General features: G+C 41.3%; 1 protein-coding gene across 2 annotated transcripts; it reads left to right on the forward strand.

The window, feature by feature from the left end:
- The first annotated feature begins 15,816 nt into the window (after positions 1-15,816).
- On the forward strand, positions 15,817-17,358 carry LOC105836713. Of its 2 annotated transcripts, none has more exons than XM_012680941.3 (2): positions 15,817-15,999; positions 16,066-17,358. In XM_012680941.3, exons 1-2 carry the CDS (start codon positions 15,832-15,834, stop codon positions 17,188-17,190), a joined length of 1,293 nt encoding a protein of 430 aa, XP_012536395.2. In that variant the 5' UTR covers positions 15,817-15,831; the 3' UTR covers positions 17,191-17,358. The 2 variants fall into 2 exon arrangements, with proteins under 2 accessions (XP_012536395.2, XP_036146827.1); XM_036290934.1 differs by having other exon boundaries at positions 15,835-15,999; positions 16,071-17,358.
- Positions 17,359-20,920: the final 3,562 nt, after the last annotated feature.

Raw genomic sequence — 20,920 nt, forward strand, 5'->3', positions numbered from 1 at the left:
GTCTCTGTTTGGTTTGATTCGCGCCGGGGCGCCGCCGTGTCGGAACGCCGCAGGCCGCGTCCCGCGATATTATTGTTTCCGTCTGATTATTAATTTTTAATAAAGATCGTTATCTGTTAAATTCAGAGCCTAGTTTTCTGGTGTGTCGTCCGCCGCTTTGTGTTATCGCATTCGCCTGCTCCCTTACGATTCACCCCGCCCCTCTACCGTTAGGCAGAGCTGGTCGAGATTGTCGCGCGAGGATCGAGGACACCTTGGCGTGACGAGTTTCGCGAATTGACGCGTCGTCGAGCGCGTCTGGCGCCCAACAATTTTCGTGATAACGCGTGGCCGAGATTCGAGCGCGACAAACACGGCATCGGGGGTACCGGTTACCCTATCGGTCTCGCTGCTTTTTGCTCGCGGCTTTCCCGGTCAGGAAAAGTCGTGACAAATGACATATAAACGTAATATGACTAAATGTGGATCGTTTTATAACATTAATCCGGAAAGCATATTATAATGACTAGAATAGTCAAAAGAAGAAAAATAACTAATGTTAACATGACCATTATAGGTACATAGGCCATGATGTGTAGAACACGTAAAACATGTAAATGTGAATTTGGAATATTATTGGATTAACATTACGTCTAAGATTATAATAGTTAACACACGAATATGTATGTGTTATTGGCACATAAAATAGATAGATAAACGCATAAAAATTTAACTTTGGTCGCGCGCGCTGGTTTTCCGCCGCTATTATACTAAATTAAAATTAAACAAACACCCGTCCAAAAATGACAATAAAATAAAATGAACGTTTCGGGGTTTGACCTGGTGTTGGTGTAACCGCGTCCTACGCCTCTTTCCCTTCAGCCTCGGGTCGGGTCGGCTTGCCTGTGGTTGCCCCGTCGTCGGTTGGTACTGGGGTACGCTGCAGGATGACGCTCACTATACTTTTCCCGTCGCTGGTCTTCCTCTCGACTCGTTCGGACACGAACAGCTTGGTTTGGGTCGCCGAAAGGCCAGACGTCGACGCCACTGCCGCCGCCGGGTCGGGGTGCTGGGAGCTTCTGGGGGCCGGTTTCAAGGTTAGGTTGTGACCGGATTTTAGAGCGCGAGAATTTTTGTGGCCACGAAGAAATGAACTCGCGTACCTTTTCTGCCCTTTTCACAGTCGCCAGCTCCTTTAACCTGCCCAGGAGCAAGGATCGGTTGTTCCGGATCAGTTGGATCTGCCAGAACGCCGTTCTCTGCAACGCAGACTTCCGCAATGCCGTAGGAACAACTATTTTTTTTAGGTTATGTGCGAATTTAATACCACATGCACTTTACTCTGCTTTTGCACTTAACGACATGCACTTTATCTATTATTAATTCTTTTTTATGTTTCAGATGCTGCCGCTGCCCATTGGATTCACCAGGATCGCCGTCATCCCCCAGGAACGTCTCCAGGTAAGTATTTCTAGGTTGTGTGCCTGTACTACGCTCAGGTTGTCACTAGGATGTATTTCGCTAGCAGGATCGCCCGGTTTCACCTCAGGAACAAGGATCGAATCTTCCACACAAAGGTAAGTAATAACTCTTGTTTTGTAATAAAAACAATAACAATAATAACTTTTATTCAGTCCTCGCAGGAAAGAATTGTCACACAGTCTTCCCGAACGCGTCGCTTCAATTCACACTCGTTTCGAAGGTTTCTGTTAACCACGGTGGTTTGATAACAACACCCGTACGCGACGCTTATTCACAATCGGGTTACCGACTGACACTCGCGTTAGCAACGCGATGAGAGCTTACTAGCATTCGGCTCTAGGATATTAATTACACGGGACGCTCGCTGCGTAATCACCCGCGGAACTCACGCACGCTCGTACGCCTACTTGATTCGGCGTCGGAACACACACACACACTCGTATCTCCCGACAACGCTACGTGGGATGTTAATGATACAAGCTATATGTCGTCGTGACTCTAAACAAGCTCTCTGATTTTGCTCGATGAAAAGTCCGCGCGCGAAAAGCTCACGAGAGCTCCTCGCCTTGGATTTTATACTCGGGAGCTTAGTTTCCCCCATCCGGGTTGATTCGCCAATCACCGCGCAGCGGGAACGTCGGCAGAGTGAGTCTTCCCCCTCCAAAGGCCGTTGGTCCAATCCCCGTTGATCGGTGATGCTGCATGGCAGGATGGCAGAAGGCATCCCCTCTACTGGATAGCCGGCCAATCACGGAGAAGCTCGTGATTGCACCGAGGTGCAGCCGGAGTTGCACGCTTTGACTTTTCGTGCTCCCCGGGATGTTTTTCATTATTGCACTTAAAAGTGCAGGTTGGGTGGTTCGAGTGGCACTCGACCCAAAAACTTAGAAAGTTACATGAAAACTTAATTTAACCTTAAATACACTATGAGATCGTAATTAGCATGCAAAATGCGTATGCTATGGGGAAAGAAGTGTATAATCTGAGTGTAATAATTATGCAACTCGAAAAAAGATATATAACGAGATTTGACTCGACTTCGTACATGATCTATTGTCGCTGGACTTTTATGAACATGCACTTAACGTGAAATAAAAAGGTTTCGCTAGAATAAGACACGAAAATATAACTAAATACTATTTTATGTGCGTATCACACGCACTCGCCTCATGCGTATACAACAAAGTTAATAGAAATAAAATAAAAGTTATAAACTTAATACGCGCGCCAATTCGCGCTAGAAAATGATAAAACTTAATCTTTTTACGCTACTATCGCGTTCTTATAAAATAATTTGACTCGCTGGGAATCTATAAGAAAACTTAGACTAATGACTAAAAATATTAATATTATTGAAGAACTAACTTGAGATAAAATATATAATATAAACAAAATGAAATAGAATTAATGAACATAAACATGTGTCCGCGCTCTTTTCGTTCTCGCGCGATTTTAAGTAAGTTATCGCGTTGACATTAACGCTTGTGGGCGTCTTCGGGCGCGTCCGCTCGTCTCAAGGTGACACTTAAGACGCTCTTACCCTGGATGGTTTTGGATTCCGTCTTCGCTGCCTCGAAATACGTCGTCTCGCCGCTCCTTGGAGGCTGCTTAGATGTAGACGCCACCGGCTGAGGGGAGCCCTTTGGGGTCGGTCGCAAGGTTAGGTTGTGACCAGATTACCGAATGACGTGACTTACGAGTTTGGACAAGTAAAGACTCACAAACCTTTCGTTGCAGGTTTCCACAGTCGCCAGCCCCTTTATCCTTATCAAGAGGCAAGGTGTGGTGTCCCGGAATGGCCGCTCTGCTCACGAACGCCGGAACGCACGTCGGTGTTGCTTCCGTCGGATGGACAGCTACCACTAGCTTGATTATATCCCAGAGGAAATTCACAACACACGAACTTCGAACGAACTTATTGTTATTATTAATCTTTCTCTTTTCTTTCAGGTGCCGCCGTCGTCTCAGGATCATCCAGGATCGCCTTCGTCGTCCCACAGGAACTTCGCCAGGTAAGTATAATTTTATTTTCAGGTTTACCCGCGGTCCCGTTTTTAATAGGATTACTTTCTTTTCAGGTCGTCAGGAATATCCACGAGCTCAGGAACAAACACTCAGTCAGGTAAGTGAGAGATAACACTATGTTGTTTTTTCGTAACAAATAACAAACAGTACGCTTTATTGATAAGCTTGGTGTCACATATGTCACATAAGTCCGAACGCGTCGCTTCTTCACAATCGAGTCGACACTATCACTATTCGGGAATCGAACCTACTCGCATTCGGTTGATTTTATAATGTTTTTGATTACTTGCGCACGCACGCTCGAACTCTCTCAACGAAGAGATGGTTATGCCGAAACGCGCGAGAGCTCATTCTCCTTAACGTGCATAGCACGGAACAGTCGCACTCGCGATGTCACGTATCTCGCTTTCCGTGACTTTGGCTATCGGATATGTATAGCGCGCGAAAACTCTTAACTTGGTCGTTCGCAGTGTTGTCGCCATGAATTCCTGCGCGCGAAAGCTCTCGAGAGCTCTTAACGCTCGCTTAAATACTACCGAGAGGGACGCTACCCCCTCTCGTCGGAATCCGCCAATCGTACGCATGCCGCTGCCGGGAGCGCTCGGGTTTCCCCCTCCCGCCGGGTTCTGCCAACCGCGCGTGGCGTCGGTTTCCCCCACGGATGTCCACCAAGATTGCACTTGCAAGTCCAAATATTGGGTGTGAATTGCACTTAAAGTGCAATCTACACTGACTATGAGATTTTTAAATAGAAAATGCTTATTAAAGCCAGGAAACTAAAAAATGCATCGAATATGCATATGACACTAAGAATGTCGCGTTAAGTCTAATAAAAATAATATTTAACAAAAAATAATGATAGCACACTAGTTGTGCTTCTATCTCTAGCATGACTATTGCATGTAATAAAACTGAGAGAAATTAATTTTTCAAACGCCGCTACGCGAATACAGGTAAGCATAGTACTATAATTATGATAACTATCAGGAGTATGATTACAAGGGTAAGTATGACTATTATAGGTAATTCTAACATTATGATATTATTTATTAAGTAACTTTGAACAAAAATGCATGCAAATGCAAATAGACTTTTATGATATATATATGCAACTTAGATAACTATAGACTTTAGATATGTTAAAGATAAAATATTACGAACTCGCGCCTTACATAAAAATAAACTCAAAGATAAAGTCATCGAATAGAATGAAAGAAATGCGAATATTTTTCGCGGGGTAAGACGCGTTGTTCCGGTCAGGCTGGCTATTTCCGCTGGCCCTCCTGGCTGGCACGGTCATCCGTACGTTGCAGGACAACGCTGACTACTGATTTGCCTTCTATTAACTTTTTCTCCGCCTTGGTCGCCGAGAACTTCGGGGTCGCCTCCTCGTTGTGTCCCTCTGCCTTGGCTGATGGTTCGGGCTGCTGGACGCCCTGAGGGGACGGTCTCAAGGTTAGGTTGTAACCGATCTACACGCGCTGGAGAACACGCTCGCAAGGAATAAGTAACGATTCAAACCTTTCGATGCACGCTGCTCGCGTCTCTGTGTGGTCGCCAGCTCCTTTCACCTCCTAGAAGCAAGGATCTCTACGTATTCTAATTCTCTTATTTTCAGATGCTGCCGCTACTGCCGTCGGATCGTCGTGGACCGCCCGGATCGTCGCTGCCCTCAGGATATCACCAGGTAAGTATATTCCTTTCCAAATAACTTTTATTTCTTGATTCAACAATCACGCTTTATTTTTAGGTTATTCGCAGGATTCGTCACACAGGATCTCGTGCAGGAACGAAGCAGGATGTTTCAATCACAGAACAGAGTATTTGTACTTTTGGTGTAACACTCAATAAACTTTATTTTAAACAAAACGTCTCCTGTTGTTAACAAGTTCCCGTACGCGACGCTTAATTCACATACGAGTACGCACAGTCTCCCTCCTTTGTCTCTTCTCACAAGTGTTATCACATATTCCCGTACGCGACGCTTATTCACATACGTGTCGTAGGAGTGTACCTACACTCTCGAAGTACATGCACTTCGAGTTACGCTGCTCGCCTACTCGCATTCAGCTGAGCATGTAATCTCGCATTCGTTATTGCGAGGTTATGTTATTCGGTGCCGTCGACGCTTCGGCTTATTTAATGTCACTCGTTACAACACTCGCGACAGCCTGATAACGTTCGCACGCACATTTACGCCCTTGTTGTCGCGGCCCGTCGCCCGCGGAACGACTTAACACAACTTCGTTTATCGCAAAATACGTTATGCTCGATAGTCGGTTTGAATATCGCGAGAACTTCCCTTTTCACGCGCGAGGTTTCCCGCATGGAAGTCACGACGAAAATGCGTTAGTGGGAGAACGCGTCGTCCGGTTTTATACCCGCGTTCCCCATCGTATGCCCCCCGACCAATCAGGGCATTCTTCCGACTCGCACGCTGTCTTCGTCCAATCAGCGTGCACCTCCGTGTTCGTTCGATCGATTGTCCAATGGAAGTTGTCCTGGACGCTCCTAGCTTGCGGTTGGCTGCCTCAGCCAGTCGCTGCAGTCTCCGTGTACTGTTCTCCCCTCCACCGGGGAAACGACCAATGAGCTCATTCGAGCTCGAGCCCTCGTAGCACGAAGCAGAGTGTAGAAAGGGGCACTTAAAAGTGCCGTTATTTCTAACGTATGTATTTTTGCAGGAATCAATTCCCGCGTGCATTCTATGCACTTTTTCGTGTCGTAGACACGCAATATACTTATAAATATCTTAAATTTAACGCAATATAGAATATTAATTATAATGAATAAAATGAAACTGACATGCAAATTATTTAATGAAAATATATTGATTGAATAGCATAATTGACTCGAATGTATTAATATTAACGAAAGCTGAGTCACGTTACTGTGACATACATACACCACGAGTATGCTAAAAGGAAAGATATATTTAATCTTAGAAAAATCAGAATAATCAGAAAATAATAATAATCTTTTAACTGCTCCTCGAGCTGCATCATGCTTAAAATTTAACGCTCGCATTTAGCTTAACTTTCGAACGTAAGCACAATACTAACAATACTGTCAAAATATAATAATACTTAATATTAAATGTATCGTGCAGTTTTTGCATCCGCGCCTGTCAAACGCGTTTTTAATTATCTACCTACGAAAACGTCGTATTGCACGAATTAACGAAAAGGGATTTTACAAACTAATTTGCAAAATACTAAGAAAATCAAAAATTGAAAATAAAATAATAATTTTATCAAAATAATTTCTCCGCGTTTTTCGCGTATTTTAAATGAAATAATAACTTAGCGCTTGTTTGCGCGCTCGTTCAGACGCTCCAACCTGACGGACATCTTCCTCGTCTCCGCTCGCTCGGCGCCGCTGTCAGCTGCACCTTTCGCTGCACCTTCCGCTGCACCCCGAACATCAGGCTGTTTGCTTGTCGATTGCGTTGGCGAAGTAGCCCTTCCACCACCTCCTAGAGGCGGTTTCAAGGTTAGGTTGTGACCGGATTACCGAATGACGTGACTCACGAGTTCGGACAAGTAAAGTCTCACAAACCTTTTGTTGCAGGTTTTCACAGTCGCCAGCCCCTTTATCCTTATCAAGAGGCAAGGTGTGGTGTCCCGGATTCGTCGCTCTGCTCAGGAACGCCGGAACGCACGTCGGTGTTGCTTCCGTCGGATGGACAGCTACCACTAGCTTGATTATATTTCAGAGGAAATTCACAACACACGAACTTCGAACGAACTTATGACTAATTCCTTTTCTCTTTTCTTTCAGGTGCCGCCGTCGTCTCAGGATCGTCCCCAGGATCGCCTTCGTCGTCCCACAGGAACTTCGCCAGGTAAGTATAATTTTATTTTCAGGTTTACCCGCGGTCCCGTTTTTAATAGGATTACTTTCTTTTCAGGTTTCCAGGAATATCCACGAGCTCAGGAACGGACACTCAGTTAGGTAAGTGAGAGATAACACTACGTTGTTTTTTTCGTAACAAATAACAAACAGTACGCTTTATTGATAAGCTTGGTGTCACATATGTCACATAAGTCTCGAACGCGTCGCTTCTTCACAATCGAGTCGACACTATCACTATTCGGGAATCGAACCTACTCGCATTCGGTCGATTTTTTAATGTTCTTAATTACTTGCGCACGCACGCTCGAACTCTCTTAACGAAGAGATGGTTATGCCGAAACGCGCGAGAGCTCACTCTCTTTTACGTGCATAGCACGGAACAGTCGCACTCGCGATGTCACGTATCTCGCTTTCCGTGACTTTGGCTGTAGGATCGTTAAAGCGCGCGAAAACTCCTTTTCGGTTGTCCGCGTTGTTAATGCTGAAAGATCCGGCGCGCGAAAGCTCTTGAGAGCTTTTAACGCTCGCTTTTATACTACCGAGAGGGACGCTACCCCATCTCGTCGGAATCCGCCAATCGTACGCATGCCGCTGCCGGGAGCGCTCGGGTTTCCCCCTCCCGCTGGGTTCTGCCAACCGCGCGTGGCGTCGGTTTCCCCCACGGATGTCGGAGGTGCCCCCACTCTCTGTTGCGCGGCGTTGCTGCGCTGCGGGCATCTCGCTGGGTTGCCCCCTCCAGTCTGGCGTATCCCTTCCTCCTTATTGAAGATTGCACTTGCAAGTGCAAATAATTGGGTGTGAATTGCACTTAAAGTGCAATCCACACAGATTATGTAATTTTAAATAGAAAATGCTTATTAAAGCCAAGAAACTAAAAAATGCATCGAATATGCATATGACACTAAGAATGTCGCGTTGAGTCTAATAAAAATAATATTTAACAAAAAATAATGGTAGCACACTAGTTGTGCTTCAATCTCTAGCATGACTATATTGCATGTAATAAAACTGAGAGAAATTAATTTTTCAAACGCCGCTACGCGAATACAGGTAAGCATAGTACTATTATTATGATAACTATCAGGAGTATGATTACAAGGGTAAGTATGATTATTATAGGTAACTCTAACATTATGATAATATTTATTTAGTAACTTTGAACAAAAATGCATGCAAATGCAAATAAACCTTTGTGAAATATATATATATATATGTAACTTAAACAACTATAAACTTTAGATATGTTAAAATTAAGAAATTACGAACTCGCGCCTTACATGAAAATAAACTTAAAGGTAAAGTCATTCAACGAAACGAAAGAAACGCGAATATTTTTCGCGGGGTAAGACGCGTTGTTCTTGTCGGGCTGGCTATTTCCGCTGGCCCTCCTGGCTGGTCCGGTCATCCGTACGTTGCAGGACAACGCTGACTACTGGTTTGCCTTCTATTGACTTCCTCTCGGTCTTGGTCGCCGAAAACTTCGGGATCGCCTCCTCGTTGTGTCCCTCTGCCTTGGCTGATGGTTCGGGCTGCTGGACGCCCTGAGGGGACGGTCTCAAGGTTAGGTTGTGACCGGAGGTTCGATATACGGAATGAGAAAACTTCGGATAGTTGGAAACTCACAAACCTTTCGTCGCTCTGTTAACAGGTCCCCTACACGGTCGCCAGCTTCTTTCACCTTTACCAGAAGCAATGTTGCCTCGATGACCTCGTGGTCATCTGCAACGGTCTCGAGCTCTCGTACGGATTCCTGACGTCTCGGCTGGATACAAACTCGAACGTAATCCTATGACACTCGCGGTCAACGCACACTCGGGATCTGCACTTAATATTTAGAACTAATTGTATCTTTTATTTTCAGGTGCTGCTGCTTCTCCCAGGAACGTATCAGGATCGGCTTTTTCCCCAGGAACAGTCTCATGTAAGTATCTAATGATTTATTTTCAACCCGCGTTCACAGTCTCGAGAAGCGTTATTTTCCTCTTTTAATTCCTTTTATTTTATTTTTAGGTTAATCAAGGATCGTCTCCCAGGATCAGGATCGTCGCACAACACAAAGGTAAGTAAATCAGTTCACTTTGATATTTAGTTAATAATAAAATATAAAATTTATTAAATTGTCAAAATATTCCTTTACATCACAGACACTACCCGTCCGCGTCGCTTCCTTCACATACGTGTAAACGGAAAGTTCATTCGGGTGTTCGGAATGCACAAATCCCGTCCGCGACGCTTCTTCACAAACAAGTAAACGAATGTGTCTTTTGACGTGATTTCAGATTTTGTTACACCTACTCGCATTCGGGTAACTCGTATTACGCGAAACGATAGATTCGTTCGATTCGCGGAACTTCCGCCCGTCGTCACCTACTCGCATTCGGTGATGAAAGAATTTGCGCGTGAAAACGTGTCTTAGTTCGTCGCGATGTTAGCGCAGTAAAATCTCGAGCGGGAAAGCTCTGGAGAGCTCTTTCCCCCTGCTTATATACGGGACGCCGTCCTGTCTCCCCACTCCTTGTTGCTCCGCCAATCCGCGTCCGATGTCGCTGGGACGCTTCTCGGGCAGCCGCGCTTCCCCCACTCCGTGCTCGTTGGCCAATGCGCGCCATCTCGCGCCTGTCTGCACGCGGGAGCCGCTTTCTCCCCTCTGTGGTCGTCTCGGCCAATAGGAAATGAGTGTAGATGGTCCGTAGTGATGCACCGAGTTGTATTTTCGGTGTTTTATTCAAAATTAGCATATTTTCGCTTTTGCACTCAAAGTGCAATTACATTACACTTAAAGTGCAATCAACAGAAATGATTGTATCTTAGTAAACGATTGATTTTTAAGCATTTTAGGTTACGTTACACACACGTACATACAAAAACGTAAGAAATTAAAAAAGAAATTAGCAATTGCAAAATTAACGCAAAAAATAATACTAATGTATATTGTACGAGTAATGACTCGATTTTTGGCATAATTAATCACAAAGTTTTCGTGCGTAGACTAAATAATAAAATATAATAATAAAATGACTTTTGACGCATAATTCAATACTTAAACCTAAAACTTAAACTAGATATAAAATTTGTTACTTGAACGAAAATGAATTTTCTATAACACACAGAAAGAAAATATTAGACATAAAATCTTTTGCATGATTAAGCTAATAGTTTGAAATGACAAATGCAAACTTTAGAATATGTAAAATTTGAAAAATATGACTGTTAGGAAATACTGGTCATGACTCTGGCCAAATAAAAGAATTATTTAAACGCAGTCAAGATAAACTAAAATAGTTTCCGTAATGATAAAATAGAAAATATAAATGATAATTAAGCTTATTGCTTTGCATAAAATTTAGCGTTCTCACGCCGTTTTCAGCGTGGTTTCGACATCGACTGACGTCTTAGCTCGCTCTACCGTGACGCTTAGAACGGTCTTACCATCGACCTTCTTTCTCTCGGTTCTGGTCGTTGTGAAAATTTTTTTGGGGAGTTCTCTGGACTTCTCCGCCGGTGTGGATGTTTCGGGATGTTGGGAGCTCCTGGTGGACGGTCTCAAGGTTAGGTTGTGACCGGGAATCGATTTACGGGAAGTCGTGACTCCGTGAATACTTGGAATCACGTACCTTTTATTTATTTCAGACACGGTCGCCAGCTTCTTTAACCCTTTAAGAAGCAAGGAGATGCAGTCCGAACCTCTCAATAGCGTTGGGGCTGCTGTTGCTATGCGGGAAGGCGTCGCCGCTGCTGCGCGCGCTGTCCCTGATGCTCACGCCACGATGTCCTGCTCGTTGCACTGAGCTACGTAGCGTTGCTTGAGATTCACTAATCCCTTCTTTTTCTTCTGTTTCAGGTGCTGCTGTCGTCGCAGGGAATCGTCGTCATCGCTGGATCACCACACGGGAACTTCGCCGAGTAAGTATGTTTTTAGGTTATGTTTACTGGAAGTCGCGTTTTTCACGAGGTGTCTTTATTTCACAGGATTCGGACGCACCGTGGGAACGAGGATGCACGGAAAACAGGTAAGTAACTGCGCCTCAATGTTCACAAACAACAACAAAACGGTTTATTTGCAGGTATGTAAAATATTACAGAAATCACACACACCCGTCCGCGGCGCTTTTTCACACACGAGTTATCGAAACGCTAGAGCGAAGTTGTTCGCTTCGTATCGCATACGCAGGATGCGTATTATCGATGTCGCCATGCGACGCGTGTGTATATCACTTTAACGTGTTGTGACACGGAACGATCGCGCACGATTTTATTTTAATCGTTGTTAACGCGCGAAGAGCTCACAATTTAACGTGCAGGGCACGGAACCGTCGCACTCGCGTAACTCAAGCTTTGATATCTCGAGGTATTCGCTTTCGGATCCGCATAGCGCGCGAAAACTCTTAATCGGCGTTCCGCGATGTTTACGCTTCGGTATCCTGCGCGCGAAAGCTCTCGATCGCTCTCGCAGGAGGTTCTTATACCGGCGTGAGGACAATCCCCCTACTCCGGTTACTTCGGCCAATCGCGCGTAGCGTCGGTCGGGAACGCGCGGGAACGGCGCATCCGCCCCACTCTCGCATGCGCGCCCAATGGCGGTTCGCGCGCTGGCGCTGTATCGCGGGTAGTATTGTACTTCCCCTTCTATTTTATTTCGACCAATCAGGTCATTTCGCAGACGTTCGCGCTGGAGCATGATCGAGATTGCTCCTCTTGCCGTTGGCGCTAGTGTCGACGCCATTTTGGGTATTGCACCTAAAGTGCAGCTTGATTGCACTAAGTGCAATCTTTTGGTAACGCCTGATATTTGTTTTAGGACGTTTTTCATGCACTTTCATGCTTTATAAGACTGAATAAAAGAAATACAATGAATTTTAAAGCGAATATAATAAAATAGTAAAATATAATGCAAATGCGTGTGCTACTATAAAAGAAATATTTAACCTTAGAAGAATAATAGTTATTACTAGGAAATAATACTCCTGCAGCATAATCTGCAGTTCTGACATATTTAAGAACAATTGAAAATGAATAAAGCCTGTTCTCATAAATATGACTCACAATACATTACGTGAATCTAACTTAACTTAATTTGAATGAAAATACTTTTGCAGGCGGATCTGCAGCTTTAACTTTAAGTTTTTTAATAAACAAATAGTTTTAATGCCTGACTGGCGATGTCTTATTTTTACACCGCGCTAAGCTTTATTATTATCACGCGGGATTAAACGACATACAATTGATGTAGTTTTATAGAGAAATGACTAGTATTTATTTGATATTTGTGTCTTAACCTACCGAGTATACGTATATATATATTTTAATAAAAGATAAGTATAACAAAGTAAGCCTAAACCTAAACTATGACCTATGATAACTAAAATACAAATTGTGCTTAAAATTATTGCACGGAAGGTTATAATAATAACTTGAATAAACAAATTAAATAAACTAATAATAAAAAAATAAAAAAAATGAAAAGGGGTTTTCGGGGATTCGGTGCGTGCCTCGCCGACCATCAGCCTCCCCTGTTCGTCTGGCCTTCGTCCTGAGTCCTGGGGCTGCTTGCTTGGACTGTCGTTATCGCGTCGCCCCTTCGCCTCTCCACCCGGATTACCGGATAGGCCCGGACGGTGTCCCCTTCCTTCTCCCGCTTCGAGTTGAGACTGCTGGGCGCTTCCTGTGGGCGGTCTCAAGGTTAGGTTAGGTTGTGACCGGATTACCGAATGACGTGACTCACGAGTTTGGACAAGTAAAGACTCACAAACCTTTTGTTGCAGGTTTTCACAGTCGCCAGCCTTTTTATAACCTCCAAAAGGCAAGGTGTGGTGTCCCGGAATTGTCGCTCTGCTCAGGAACGCCGGAACGCACGTCGGTGTTGCTTCCGTCGGAAGGACAGCTACCACTAGCTGGATTATATCCCAGAGGAAATTCACAACACACGAATTTCGAACGAACTTATTATTAATACTTTCTCTTTTCTTTCAGGTGCCGCCGTCGTCCCAGGATCATCCAGGATCGCCTTTTGTCGTCCCACAGGAACTTCGCCAGGTAAGTATATTTTTATTTTCAGGTTTACCCGCGGTCCCGTTTGTTTTAATACTATTTCTCTTTCACAGGATACCCGGAATCTCGCGAACTCAGGAATGGACACGCTGTCTGGTATGCAGGTAAGTGAGAGATAACACTTGATGGTTTTTTAGTAACAAATAACAAACAGTAATCTTTATTCAGATTTGCCAATGTCACATCTGTCACATTTATCCCGAACGCGGCGCTTGTTCACAAACGAGTAAACGCACTTATGAATCTCGGGAAAGTCGAACCTATTTGTTTTTGGTCGATTCAACGTGTTTCTAACGCGGATGGTGTTTACAGATATCAATCCGCGGAACGCTCGCTAGTCCATCACGCTTACTCGCATTCTCCTGGACTTCGTCTTTACACTCGCGAAATTTTGTATCGCGATCCTTCGTGTCGAGACACTTAGAAACACTAACGCACGCCCGCCCGAACTCTCTATTAGTAGAGATTGTTAAGTCGAGCACGCGCAGCGTTGCCAACCGTATGATAATTATCGTACGGGTACGATAATTTTACTACTTGTACGATGTACGATACTGAACTACTATCGTACGCTAAAAACACGATAATTTAGGGTATTAGTATTTATTTTAAATTTTTCCAATAAAAATTGCTTCAGTTGGAAATAAGTCTGTTTATTTCAGCTGACTTCTTGCACTATTAATCTTTTTTTTTTCCAAGTTAAAACGTGAAAGAGGAAAAATAAATGGTACAAAAAGTTAAAAAGAACAGACTTTATGTGTATTCTTTCCATTTATTTCGGATGAAAACAGATGATGAAACTGCATCTACATACTGATTATCTATGGCGCGCTGCCAGCGCTGCAAATGTGTAGTACACGTAAGGTGAACTATAGATGTCAGCGCGCTGGCAGCAATTTTGAAATACAGCCTCCGTCGTTTTTTGTTTATATCAGTTGATGTTTTGGCTATATGGCACTTCGTTAGAAGACTGGTGTCTCGATTTGAAGAAGTCAATTAATATTTTGTGATACTGTGATCTGTATGAGTGGGTCGGAAAGCCATAAGAGGACTAGTAAGTTGATGTTTCGAGGTTCTAACATTGTAATCTCATCAATTTTGTAATAATTCTAACTTTTATCTGTAAAGCTCGTATCAGACTAGAGATCGAGATTGAGATTGAATTGAAATTTAATCAAAGCAAAGTTAATTAAACTTGAGATTGATTCTCATTTTTCTGATTGCTATGGTTAAGGGCCCCGCACAGACTTTTACACAACGCATAACATAAATGCATAAGAAATTCGATTGGTTGAATTTCTTATGCATTTTGCTTATGGACCAATCAATTTGCTTATGTATATACGTTATGCAAAAGTGTGTGCAGGGCCCTTTAAACTTGATCTCTAGTCTGATACCGGCTTTATAGCTTCTGCAGACCAGCGCGATATCCTAAGCGTACACAAATAAGCGAAAAGGCGGTTGCTCATTAGACATTGCGCTGGTTTGTCAGAGTCATTAGATGTCTACAAATGATACAAATATATTTCAAATATATAAATAAAAAATATATTATACAAATTATTTACAGGTACAATCTTACATACGGACGAAATAAAATATCTATTGATGTTTATATGAAACTCAAATATGGCTGAATCACTTGATTATTTTAATAACACTTCTGATTCTGATGCTGAAAATGCTCGTCCAAAAAAGAAAATTAAAATTAATAAACCAGGCAAAGCAAAATGCCGATCCCAAAAATTTCGAAAAGAATGGTTGTGTAACAATGAATTTAAATTTTGGTTACGTCCCGTCAAGAACAATGCATATAAGTCTTATTGTACATTGTGCAACATTGAATTTACTGCAGAATTAACTGTAATAAAAAATCATAAGGAAAGTGTTAAACACAAAGCAAAAGTAAAGGACAAAGACAACACCAAAAAGGATATTGTGAATAATTTTTTTCAGATAGATAGTCCTTTGGAATTGCAAACGAAAGAAGCAGAAATTAAAATTTGTGCCTTCCTTTCAGCTCATAATATTTCTTTTTTATCAATAGAACATTTGACAGAAATATTAAAAAACTCTTTTAAAGATTCAAAGATTGCTCAAAATATGAAATTAAAAAGGACAAAAGCTACTGCAATAGTTACAAATGTTATTGGAGAATATGAAAAAGACAATATAGTTGCATATTTGAAGTCAGTTAAGTTTAGTATATTAGTTGATGAGACAACTGATATCTCTACTAATAAAACGATGTGCATAATAGTAAGATATTATAATAGCAATGCAGAACGAATTGTAAGTTCCTTTTATGAACTATTAGAAGTTCATAAATTTTCGTCTGCATCTACAGCAAAAAAATTATTTGATATGGTTATTTCGGCATTTGAGAATCGAAATATTCCGCTAGATAATATAATAGGTTTTGGATCTGATGGTTGTAACACAATGATGGGTGAACACAATTTAGTTGCTAGTCGATTTAAAGAGCAATGTCCTGGAATAGTAATAATGAAATGTATATGTCATTCACTTCATTTATGTGCCAGCGAAGCATGCAAAAAACTACCTCATACTTGTGAAGATTTAGCCAGAAATATACATAACTTTTTTAAAGTAAAAACCTGAATTTTTTATTCTTTATACATTTAATTATTCACTAATAATAATTTTATTTTTCAGAATAGTTCTAAAAGGATGAGTGAATATCAAGAGTTTCAACAATTTTGCAATATTGAAATACACAAACTACTTCATCCATCTCAAACACGATGGTTATCCTTATTGGCAGTAGTAAATAGGATAATCGAACAATGGCCCGCATTAATTTTGTTTTTTAATGAAAAATGGTTGCAAGAAAAATTAATTTCAGCAGAACAAGTATTTAAAGCATTAAACAATCCCTTTATACAATTATATTATTATTTTTTACAATGGATATTGCCCAAAATTATATATATGAATGAACTCTTCCAAAGTGAAAAAGTTTTAGTAGCACATATGCATCAGAAAATGGTCGAAACTTATACCGATCTTTTATTATGTTTTATGAAACGAAATTATGTTCTTTCTAAACCCATTACGGAAATAGACCCTACAGATTCTTCAAAATTTCTTGAAAAACCTAACCTTTATTTGGGAATTAAAGTAATGAATGCTATTTCTAACAAGGAAATTCAAAATAGAAAAGATATGTTAGTTATTTTTTATGAGAACGTTTTGAATTTTATGAAAACCCTTTGTATGGAAATTAAGAAAAGGTATAATTTTGACGATAAATATATGTCTATGTTAAAAATATTTACTCCAAAAGTGGCAATTTCAAATAATGCAAGAGATCAGTATCCTACTCTGTTACCTCTTTTAAATCACTTTTCTAGATTTACTGAAAAAGATAAGTTCCAAGAGATTGATGATGAATGGAGAAATTTACCTTTGTTACAGCTTTCAGATAATATCTTAGAAGTTGAAATAGATGTATTTTGGGTTCATATTTTGAAATTAAATGTGGCTAATTCTTTATCAAAATTTGTCTTAAATATTTTAAGTCTTCCGCATTCCAATGCTCAGTGTGAGAGAATATTTAGTAAAATTAATTTAATTAAAACAAAAACTAGAAACAAATTAAATATCTCCACAATAAATGGGACATTACTTGCTAGTCAAAATGTGAAAAAAAACACATTAGGTTCTTGCTCGTGCATAAATTTTACACCGTCAAAAAATATGTTAAGTAAATTTTCACAAAAAATGTATGATTTTAACCGTGATGATGACAATGAAGTCATTTTTGAAGACTGTACTTAAGCTAATTATAAGAATTTTCTTTAAGTCAAGTTCTATTAATGCAATAATTGATGTAATATATATGAGTTTTTTGTTTTAAAAAGTTTTAATACGTAATGCTGTTACGAATAAATATAAAATATATTTTTATATTTTGTAAAATATATTTACAATAAACATATATATATATATAATTGTATTATATTATTTTTAGTTTTTTATTAGAATACAATTACTTTATTCCGCAGCAGAGCATTCTTAACTATAATTTATGATTTGAAATTAATAAGTTCCTTGCATTTTGCATGTAATAATAAAATCTAATCAGACATATACATACACAATTATTAAAAAATAATAAACATATAAAATTTAAGTCGTATATAAAAAATTCTATAAAAATATTACAGAAATATATTATAAACATTTAGTTATCATGAGAGATATATGTACGATAGTGTACGATAATTTTATCATGGTTGGTACGATATTTGAAGCATGATAGGTTGGCAACGCTGAGCACGCGCAAAAGCTCGTTACTTTAACGTGCATAGCACGGAACGTTCGCACTCGCGATATCTCGTTTTTCGTTTCTCGAGATGTTAGCTCATGGATCGTTAAAGCGCGCGAAACTCCTTTTCGGTTGTCCGCGTTGTTGATGCTGAAAGATCCGGCGCGCGAAAGCTCATGAGAGCTCTTAACGTTTGCTTTTATACTACCGAGAGGGATGCTACCCCCTCTCGTCGGGACACGCCAATCGCATGCGCCTGTGCCGCCGGGAGCGCTCGGGCTTCCCCCTCCCGTTGGGTTGCGCCAATCCTTCGTGGCGTCGGTTTCCCCGGGCGCGGTACTCGATGTTCTCCCCACTCCTTGACTGCATGGCTGCGTGGCGGTGTTGCGCCGTGGGCATCTTGTTGTGTCGCCCCACTCCCGATGTCGCATCCAATGGCTGACCAATGGTTTTCCGGGGTGTAGCAGGCGTCCTAGGATTGCCCCCTCCAGCTTGGCGTATCCCCTCTTCTTTTAGGGGATTGCACTGAAAAGTGCAGTTTTGGGTGCAGATTGCACTTAAAGTGCAATCCACATATCTTAACAATTTTAAACTTAGAGTAATTATTTCTACAGCCATGATACGAGGAAGTGTAGGCTGTACGCATACGAAACTAAAAATGATATGTTTAATCGCAAAATGATAATACTATATAAATTTGCGAGATAACACACTAGTTGTGTTTCCCTCATTGTCGTGTTCCTTTACGCTAATTAAAATGAGAATTAAATAATATAACGAAACTAACAGGCATGCTACGCATAACAGAACACGAATAATATCTGGCCACGTCATAGCTGGCTGTATACTGAATACAAAATCTACTATGAATGCTACTTTAACTTGGCCTGCACTAAGGTGCTGAATGAACTGTGCTGAATTATTTAAACCTAGTTTACTATACGAAATGTAATATAAAAGGTAAGTAAGTAATTTGATAAGAACAATGAAATATAATATAAAAGGGTTGAATAACATATAATTTTGGTTCACACAATGGAATATTTAGTATAAGGTAAGTAAGTATTTTAATTTATCCAATAATAAAAAAGAACAATATATATATATATATTAAAATTAGAACGGGTATACTATAAGGTTCACACAATAAAACTTAATACTAGTCATATGTATATTTAACACGCTATAACCTAAAGATTGCGCTTTTCTCGCGACGCAACGCGCGACTACGCGGTGGCTCTTATTTACTTGTTTCCTTCTCCGTGTCCTCCTGCGCCGCTTCGTTGGCTTTTTCCAACCTTAGGGTCAGGATCTTTTTACCTTCCCCTTCTTTGGCCTCAGTCCTGGTGGTCTTGAACCTTTTGGGTTCCCTGGAGCTCTCTGTGCCTGTCGTGGGTGGTGGTGTGTCCTGGACGCCCCTGGAGGTCGGTCTCATATTCCCTTCTAAAGGACATTGTCGAGAGGTTTGATCTTGACAATGGGCTTTTCTTTTTTGTGGCGTGGGTGGAGCTTCTTCCTCGGACTCACTTGCTGAGGATGAGATGTCCTTCAGGTTCTGAATTTTTCTTTTTCGGAAGGTCCACTTTCTTGCTTTACTTATGTGTATATTTTTCATTGGCGAGATAGCTCCCTCGCTATTATCGATTTTCTGTTTCACGGGCAGATTTTCTTTATTACTCTCGTCACGCTCTTCCTCTCCCGTCTGGTTATCTTCTGATATAGGCTCGTAAACAGGTGTTTCGTGCTCAAGATTTTTTAGATTATGTTGGCTTGTGGATGGTACAGGCTCACTTTCTCCCTTTGTCTGGTCGGACCTTTGTGTTATTCTGTTCTCGTTGATGTCGATATTCGTTTGGCCTTCGGTTTCGGGAAGTAAGTAGTATCTAATATTTATACTTCCGTCGATGATGTTTGCCACGACTTGAATGTTTGGTGGCTTTTCATCTTGTTTGTCGATTAGCTCTGTTTTGACTATTATTTTGACCTTGGTCACTATCTTGCCCTCCTTGTTTCTGATTTCGGCAGTGTCAAACGCACTGTCCTTCTTCGCGACATTTTTGTAATGTTTATTTACAAAGTCTGCGAGAGCATCGTTTCGCTCCTGGTCTTTTCGCAGAAGTTCAAGAGCTTTTGACCTGTCGAACTTCTTTTTCGTTGTTTCGACCCCTTGATCCATGCTTCTGAGAAAGTCTAATCTTTTCTGTTTTCTGGTCGCCAGTTCTTGATTGAGAACGTTTGTCATCGCTTTTTCCAGCAGCTCCTCCTCGTCGCTGTCCAGATTCAACTTTGAGATGTCCTTCATGATTCTCGTAATAATAGATTGTATATCACTCGATTGGTGTTTATTCGGCTTGCCGCTATTTAGATGTCGGCTTCCAACTTGAATGGCGCGAGATAATTGTAGCCACAGGTTATGTAGCTGTGAGATACGCATGTCAGGGATGGCTTCGTTTTCCCTAGGTGATTCCGATTGGTCCGCGCGCAGCGCCACCGCGTCGTCGCCTATTGGTTGTTTAGCTGACTTATCGCGTGGCTTACTATTAAGGCGCGTTTCTATCGTATGAATCGAGTCTTTGCTATTTTGCGTTTGACGCGATTGGTTGTTGAAATCGTTCGAAACGCATCTCGCGGCTTGTGTTCTTAATGGAATTTTCGATTTTAATTTTGCTTTTCCCGATGTAGTAGTTAACTCGGCTTGCGTGGATAATTTTAAAGGATCGCTGGTAAGCGTTGTTCTATTAGGTGCGTTTGGTCGGGTTTTCGGTCTATCGCGTGCCTCTAGTTCGTTTGACAGTTTTTTGCTACACAAAATGTTAAGCCTATCTTTGTGATTATCGGTTTTCCTCAACGCGTTATTAGACTTAGTTTCCACGTACCATTTACATGCACTTTGCTCGGTGTCGCATATAACGATCTCATATAACGATGAGTTTTCATGTGGTAATACTAAATTCGTATTTTGTGTTAAATTCTTAGAACTGTTTATTGTAAACGATTCGTTCGCTCTTTTTCGCGATTTTTTAATTATGTTATCTAGTCGCGTTTGAATACCTGTGTCGGATGATTCAGAACAATTGCTGTCGCTTACTTCTAAGGTTTTATCTTTATTTTGATTAATGTTTTCGCGTTTATTATCTATCTCGTGACTACGCAATATTTTATAAGATTTTCCACCTTTTGGTGTAGGAGGTGCAATAGTACTACACCTTTGAGTGCAGTTTTCTAACCCTAGTTCTGTTT

The sequence above is a fragment of the Monomorium pharaonis genome, chromosome 1 (genome assembly GCF_013373865.1).
Source record: "Monomorium pharaonis isolate MP-MQ-018 chromosome 1, ASM1337386v2, whole genome shotgun sequence".
NCBI lineage: Eukaryota > Metazoa > Arthropoda > Insecta > Hymenoptera > Formicidae > Monomorium > Monomorium pharaonis.

Coding starts and splice junctions, on each gene's coding strand:
- LOC105836713 (XM_012680941.3), top strand. CDS start 15,832: ATGATGGGTGAACACAATTTAGTTGCTAGTCGATTTAAAGAGCAATGT. Junction 16,000..16,065: donor ATATACATAACTTTTTTAAA/GTAAAAACCTGA, acceptor TTTATTTTTCAG/AATAGTTCTAAAAGGATGAG.